The sequence below is a fragment of the Rhea americana genome, unplaced genomic scaffold, assembly GCF_003343005.1.
Source record: "Rhea americana isolate MKP2758 unplaced genomic scaffold, rheAme1 scaffold_160, whole genome shotgun sequence".
NCBI lineage: Eukaryota > Metazoa > Chordata > Aves > Rheiformes > Rheidae > Rhea > Rhea americana.
In genome coordinates, this window is record NW_028185706.1 from 1,123,989 (window position 1) to 1,132,376 (window position 8,388).

Sequence of the window (8,388 nt, forward strand, 5' to 3'; positions counted from 1 at the left end):
CTCCGTGCTTCAGAGATAACACGCCTCCTGCAGAGAGTTATTCCTTGTTGGACAGACTATTGCAAAATAACATTCATTATCTTAACCTGTGCTGGAGGTAGGACGCTGGATTAGATAAATCATTATATCCATTTTGCAAGAGGGCTGGCAGTTTCATTAATAAATAATTCAAACTACGGGGAAAAGAAAAACCTATAGTCTTAGGTATAGCCTGACCGCAGCAGAGAGGTTCCAGCGATCCACCTTATGATACCGGGCTCAATCAGCTCTTGGAAAGAAATATAAACAATGGCAATGAGCTTGTAATTTATATTTTATTTTGCACAAGCTTGCATATATACTGCACATACATTCAGTTTAGAGAAGATGGAAGGCACACAAGGCAATTGAACTACTGTATCCTTTAAGTGGTACAAAGCAAAAAGGTAAAAGTCTGGAGAGTATACAAAAGCTTTAAACACACAAAATAAAATCCACCCCCCCCAAAAAAAAAAAAAAAATTTCCTGTGTTTATCTTAAATTTAGTAGCTGCCAAGCTAGAATTGAAACTTTTTTCAATCAATTGTCTACTGCACCTTTTTTTTTTTCAAACAGACAGGGGAGTCTTATTGTTTTATCTTGTCATCAATTAATATTACAGTACATCCTTGGTAATACAAAATTGTACACCTTCATCAAATAAATTAGGATAAATTAAACCAATAAATTATGCAAAGTCTTCAGAACAATAGACAACAACAAAAAAATCCACAGTTGAAATTGCCTCTAGCTAAAAAATAAAATAAAAAAAATCAAAAATTGACTTTATCAGTTCAGTTATTGTACTATCTTCAAATTAAAGGGTCTTTATTACAAAAAAAGAGCTTAATAATGCTATTTACAACATATTGCTAAATAATATAAAGGCAGTGTTTTGTCACTTTTGTAACTATATACATATGAGTAATGGCTGGGACAATATCAGTTTAAACCTTAACCTTTGACTCTTCCGGGCAGCATTAAAACTATCCTAAAGAGGTTTCTTTTCTTCTTTTTCAGTTTCTGACTCTTACACACTACATGGTAATGAGATGGTTATTGTGTTTGTCTAGTATTTCACTCGAGTGGTACAATTAATGCAGAAAGGATGGATTTTAGAGAAAATGTAAGCTCGCTGTTTCTTCTAGATTTGTTTCTACATATCCCAGTACATTTGTGCATTTGGAAGGTGGCTGCTTAGGGAGAGAGGTGACTGTGGCTCAGATGAAAAGACTAAGTAAAGTCATAGTGCCACCACCCTTCATACACTAAAAAGGATATTCCTAAGAAGATACAAAGGTTAAATACCAGTTTTCATCCCAGCTCTAAATATGAGCATTTTTAGCTTCAGTTTATAGATGGTTTACAACCAACAGTTCTACAGAAAACAAAATTGCATTTCCTTCAACAGAACATTTAAGTGCAATACAGTAACTGCTTACTCATATAAACCAGTTACATTCCTTAAGGGGAGCTTTTTGAAAACAATGCTTATTGGAATTTTCAAACACATAGTTGGTACCAGAAGGAAACATTTGCACTATTCACACCAATGATTACTATATAATACACATGGCAAATATAGTTTTTGCTTTCACTTCTCATGTACAGTGCTCCTTTTGGGGGTTTTGTAAACCACTTTCCATTTTTTTAATATATATATATATCTTTCTGTATATATATATATATATATGTATAATCTTTCAAYGCTGCTGGTGAAAATCCTATCTTTAAAGCCACAAAATCTTCACCTTTATTTCTTAATTAATATTAACCTGTGGAAAAAAACATTTTGCTATTAACTGACTTCATATACATAGAAAAAAATTCTGCAATTTTACAGGAACTGTATTACCCATTCCCTTGACATCTGATGAAAGAGACTTAACTTTCAAAAGTAGAGAGTTGGATTTTCAAGAATGCTTTCAACTATCTATACAGTTACTGTAGTGTTTCTTATAAATTCAACAGATGTTTTCAGAATGTAGTTATTAAAATCTTACGTCTTTATGCAAGAACAGCCTTAAGGTTGAATATTTACATTGCTTTATAAAAGTTCCCCTCGATTTTCAATGTTCACCCACATACCTGGTACAGTAACAAAGATTCTGCAAACTTAAAACACTTTAATTAAATAATACTCAGAGGCACAAAGCAAACCTCAGGAATACATGGGTGAACACTTTCTTAAAGAATTACTACATTCTAACATCTTCCACGTGTTTACCATTAAATGTGAAACGTTCCCATTAAACAACCAGAGATACAGTAAGAATTAAATGTTTTGTAGTTTCAAATAGAACATTCTTTTCACAAAACATAACAAATGTCTAAAATAGGTTCTTAATCTAGATAGGAAAAAGGTAAGCTTTTCACTTCATACGCATATTTTTTGTGTGTGTGTGTTTCTGTGTGTGTGTGTATATATATATATATATACACATACACACATTAATTTCTTTGTGTGTGTAACTATATATGTATATGTATATACACATATATCACGTATGAAATATTGCTTCTATACTACTTTTCATCAGGCTAAGAAAACACAAGATTTGCACCACAGTTACAAAAAATTGGCTTCTACAAGAATTTTCAAAACTTGAATGCTGCTCAAACAATTGAGAAAAAATAATTTGCGTTATCAAACTGTTCTAAAAATTCTCTTCTTCAAAAACGTATTCTCCTGCTTTGTTTTTCTTTTAATTTTTAAAAAGACACAAAATATGCATAGCTATCAACATTATGTCAAACAGCCAGAAAAAAAAAATAGTGTTTATTGCAGCTGTAGTAATTGAAAAATAAAGTTTAAAAGATGAAAATTGTAAGCCACAGAAGGCACAAGAACAATTGTACTTGTGGGGGGAAAAACTGGTATTTTGAAGGATTTTTTTATCCTTCCGCTGGTGCATTTAAGGTCTAGGCACAGACTATAACCTCAAGTTTATATGCAGAAATAAATCTGAATTAGCAGTGAATGAATGGCAACATGGGATTTCTACGTGGATTTTGAAATTCTTTCCCTATGTAAACTTTTCATTACAACAAAAGTAGCCTTCTGCCTTTTAGCCATTTTTAGTGAAATAGTATTGAGATCATTTGAAAATTACTGCTTTCTACTTACAATTTAGTAGGAGCTATGCTCTGTATTTATAATTGTAGGTGTGTTGGGAGGCACAAAGGCAATATGGCTATACTGCAGTAAAATCACCATAACTGAAATGATCAAATTATTTCTTTTTTCCCCTTTTCAGATCAGGGAGTTGAAATTTATTTGTCTTTTAAGATGAAATTTCTACTCTTAATTCCTATGCCTCATGTACTACTGAGATTATGCTACTTATAAATAAATAAATAAATGCAACAACATCAAGTGTTGAGTACACAATTTCACTTATTTAGATTATGTCAATCACATTGCAGCCAAATAATAATATTAATATTAATAATAATAATAATAAACATAATAAAAATAACAGTAAAATCACAGATCAAAATGATAGCTAGTAGTATGTCCACATAGTATGACTAAAGTATGGCTTTGCTTTCTTATGTCCGGGATGACAATGTAGTGTTGTATTTTGTATCTGATGGTCTGCCAATGATGAACTTATTGTATTAAAACTTGAGCATTTTATGCCACTTCTTCCCATAAACCAAAAAAAGTGCATGAACACAATTTTCATCCTTTCTTACTCAGAATTCATTGGAGTTATATCTTTATGAAGTGTAATGTTTACCAAAGAAGAAAAAAGAAAAGAAAAGAAAAGAAAAGAAAAGAAAAGAAAAGAAAAGAAAAGAAAAGAAAAGAAAAGAAAAGAAAAGAAAAGAAAAGAAAAGAAAGGAAAAGAAAAGAAAAGAAAAGAAAAGAAAAGAAAAGAAAAGAAAAGAAAATTTGGATATAGGAAAGGAAAAAAGACACATCCCATCTAATGTGAGGGTACGTACAGTATTAGGTACTCTCAGGGATTTTAAGATCAAGAGGATTTGCTTTGCTTTTAATGCATAGTGAAAATGTTGGCACTTCATCCCATGCTATTGTCTGCATTGCCTATACTCTACAGATACTGCCAGTGCTTGAAAATAATGACAGGGAATCGTAGGATTGTGCTGTTTAATTTGAAGTCAGCAAGTTTTTAAGGCTTTCTGCTGACAATAATTGCTTTCATACATTTCTGTCTATCAGCAGTATTTGTAAATGAAGTGAAATTGCAATGATCAGGTCAGCTCTTTAGTCACATGGGTAAACTTTCACTCTCCAAAGTCAAAATGTAATTTAGAAATAAAGAAATAAGGTATCAATATCCTAGATGGTTTAAACATAACTCTCAGCTAGTTAGGAACTTTCTCTAGATTCAGATCAAATTAGGTAGGGGAAAATACTATTGACGATAACAATAAATTCTTACTGCATCTGTACAAAAGACGACAGAGAAAATGACAAATACCGAGTGCCATAGCATATTCAGCCTTCCCCCAAACTTTTGGAGACGGTATCTTTCTGAAAACGTGAGYGAAGGAGAGCCATTGAAGACAGCGCAAGAACTAGCAGCGAGCTCTCCCTCCCTGTGCTGACATAGCATGGTGCAGCATTCAGGCGAATCCAGATCCATCGGGGACTTTACGTTGCAACTCAGATTTTGGTCAAGACTAGCTCCAGCTTCAGAAGACAAGTGCAGCGCATTGCTCAAATAGATTTTTTTTTTTTTTTTTAAAAAAAGCTGCACTTATAGTAATTTAAAAATCCAATTTGGCTATCTGAACCCTGCATAGCCAGGAGGACACTGCAATTTTTGTATATGCTTGATTAGATTTTTATGAAAATGTCATTTTTATACTTCCGATTAGGAAAAGACTAATCATATTTTACAGCTACAAACAACTATTTTTTCTTCCTTTGCCTCAGTACTGTGTGGCTAGAATGCCTTCTTCTACCATAAATAAGATCATTCAAAAAGTGCTTTTCAGGACAAATGTTGAATATGGACAGACAGCTTTGTGTATTGGAAAGGGGATTTGTGGGGGTAAAACAGACTGAGCAAAGAATAAATTTAGCAACTAATGCCACTTAAAGTAAGACCACGACATGGCAATTTAGTATGCTGAAGGTTTCATTTTTACTCTATGGAGAGTGAAATGCTTCCGTTTTAATAAGCTGACCATATTATAAAATTAGTGTGGTTGATACAATATTGTGCATGAATTACTGGCCTTACCCTTACCCTGCAAGAATAGTACTTGATTTGTGCAAACTTGCCTTGTCGCAATTTAGAAAAACAACAACCTGGCATGTTGATTACTGGTGCAGGGTATTTATTATTCCTGTAAGGGAAAGCATGAAGAATAAGGTTTGCTTTTTTGGGTATCACTTCTTGGAGTGAGTACCTAAAATAGATGTTGTAGTTTTTTTGAAGTATGAAATAAAATCTACTTATTGGTTAAAAAGTATATAAAATAAAAAAGCTCTAAGCTTATGAAGTGACTCCACAGAGTTCAGACCTTTAGCAGTATAAACATAATATAAACTTCATTGTCTGTAGTATTGTGCCATGACATTAGTCTCACTAAGACAAAATGCCACTTTGCAGCAAGCAATAAATCTGACAAAGCATTTTAAAACATAATGCCCTAACTTGCTAAGACAGGCTTTTACACGCTTCCAAATTCTTCTCCCTGAAAATTAACCCCATTTATTCTCCAAATGTTAAGGGTCTTGGGCAAAAGTAAACTGAAGGCTGAAGTAAAACAACTATCCCCTTGGAACTGAACAAAAACTTAAAGATAAACCCAGGAGGGATCACAGTCTAATTTCATATACATATATATGTATGTGATACACATATATATGAAATTAAAATAGAGACACGCATGACTTGGGCATCAGAAGGGGACTGCTACTTTCATACATTCATAAATAGCTGCTGAACTCTCTACTCATGAAGAAGCTCTTGTAGGCAGTTTGGGGATTTGAAAATCTCGGGGACCTCACTGTCCAGCTTACAGATGACCTTGTATATGGCCTTCTTCCAGGAAGGATCAACATCTTTGCCTGCGATAATGGCATTGAAAAACTCCCGTAACGTGATCTGAGCCACTTCCAGGAATCTCTCTGGAACCTGCTGATACAAGGAGACAATGGCATTAATACAGTTTTCAATTTCAAGTCTCTGGTTCTTCAAAGGAAACTGAGCTAAGTTCTTTCTTTCAGAAAGGGGCTTACATAGCACCTGCATTTTCTAAATGTGGCAGCCTTCTATTCTCTTATGCAAAGCTGTTATATATAGTACTATAGCAGTAACTTTTATAACATGTGTTAGAGATCTTTGTAAAGTCTACTGACAGAATGTAGGTAACAAAATGTTACTGTCTGAGTTTGGAGAGTAGGGGATTTATAGGATATAATTAGCAGGAGGAGAAACAAACACAATTGTCTTTAAGGAGAGAAATCTCTGCTTGATATTTTACCGTGCAGTTATGGCTATGTTCCCCTTTCTGCGTGGGAACTAATATGAAAGTTATGCATGCATGGAAAGCTCTCGGTACCTCTGTGTTTAACTTTGGTCAGAACCAGCGCTGAAAGCTATCAAAGAAATAGGATATGTGTGAATCGTTGTTCATAGCTTAAAAACAAGCTAGCAATCAAGCCTTCAGCTAATGGCTTGATTCTGTGGCTGTTTTGTGCATGAGACTCCCATAAGATGGCTTTCTTGGGAGATATTATGGTCTTCCCYTCTTTTTCAGAAACCGACAAATAAAAACCCAACCTCCTCAATGGGTGCATTGTGCTTAGAGCGGCTACAGTACTGGGACATGCCAAACTCATCTGGGTTTTGTAGATGTCACTGTCATTCCACGGGTAAATCAAACGGCCAACGAGCAGGGGTACATCATCCTCAGAAGCCCCAGAACTACGGCTGCACGTTAAAAAACACATTTATCTCTGAACTTAGGCAATTTATCCTAAACAGTTGTCTCAGACATCAGCAGTGCCTTCTTATCCTCTTCCTTAAATGACTTAGAAGCAGTCCCTCACAGCTCAGTTGTGAGGTTGATGTCATCTCCCTAAAGGTATTATTTTCCATTTTTACTATGGAGATACAGCTTCATAGCTCTAGAACTGCTAATACATGGCCGGCCACTAGCCAGCATGCTTATAATAGTAAGTACTCCCTCACTGCTATTTGCCCACTCACGGCAAGGGGAGCTCTCCGACCTGCAGGAGGCTGCATTTACACTCTCTCTACGGCCAACACAGATCTGGGTGGATCTCGTTCATTTATTAGATGCACATCACATTGCAAGATCAGGGCCTGCACATTATCCTGTATTTTAGACTTCTGTTCTTCTACCTTTAGAAGCCACTTTCAAAAAATACGGCTGCAACACTGCGTGCTTACCCCGACACTAAGAAGCTCTGGAGCCTAACTCACCTATCACAGCTGGTGAAACACTAGCAGTGTACTAGCCATGTTTTGCCATCACCTAAACATGAGATCAGCTCCCCTTGATGTCAGCTGACAAATTCTGTTTCCAGAAGCTCTGAAGCTTGTGGAAGTTCCCTATGTACCTCTAAGAGTGAAATCTGGCCCCACACACTTGTCTCTCCTCCCAAAGACAGGTTGCCTTTTGTGGAAATTTTTATTCAACAGGCCACACAGAAAACATTTTTCCAAACATCCAATTGAGGAATTATGAGGAAAGAAAACAGTTATTGCCTTTCAGTTATTCTAGCTCAAAGAAATAACTTAAAACTTCAAATAACCACTCTGATACTTGGGCACTTGCTAGCCTATCTATAAAAGATTCCATGCTTCTCTCTGTCTTGCTTTGCTAAAAAAAAAAAAAAAAAAAAAAAAAAAAATGCACTTTTCTGTTCATGCAGTTCAAAGAACTGCTCATTTGCTGCTGATGGCATTTGGTATTGTTTGGAGCCAATCAAAGGTGAGGAGTCATTAACTAAATGGTACTAGAAAGTAAGAAATGTATTAGGTAACCACTTTTTGGTGTACACTTTTCTGGCAGCTCACAAGGGCACAATCTGCTGGCTTTTGCCTTTGTGCTTGAGAAGAAAGCTCACACCTTTCAATTTTGGTGCCCACTTCAGAGGAGCAGTATGAGATGCCTTTGCTCCCTCCCTAGCCACTGGAGTCAGGAGGTTGGCGATTACAAGCACCTCCATGAGAAGCCTAAAGTCCAGAYGCAGAAAGTCCTGCCTCTTCCTATGTAGTTACACTTGTGACAACTTTAAGCATGGAAGTGACAATCTGGGTTATAAGTTTGGCCTTTGCCATTGAACTTCTATCTGCTCATATGAAAGTTTTCCAAATAGGGGGTGCTGCTTTTCCGTAGAGTATAAAGTGTGAAACC

At 35.5% G+C, this 8,388-nt stretch overlaps 1 protein-coding gene across 1 annotated transcript in view; it reads right to left on the reverse strand.

Annotated features, from left to right (window-relative positions):
- Positions 1 to 295: 295 nt before the first annotated feature.
- Positions 296 to 8,388, reverse strand: part of PROX1 (prospero homeobox 1) — a 49,932-nt gene continuing 41,839 nt past the window's right edge. Inside the window, exon 6 of the mRNA XM_085300133.1 lies at positions 296 to 6,137. Within this exon, the coding sequence (XP_085156259.1) occupies positions 5,952 to 6,137 (186 nt within the window). The 3' untranslated portion in view covers positions 296 to 5,951. The remainder of the gene's footprint in view (positions 6,138 to 8,388) is intronic.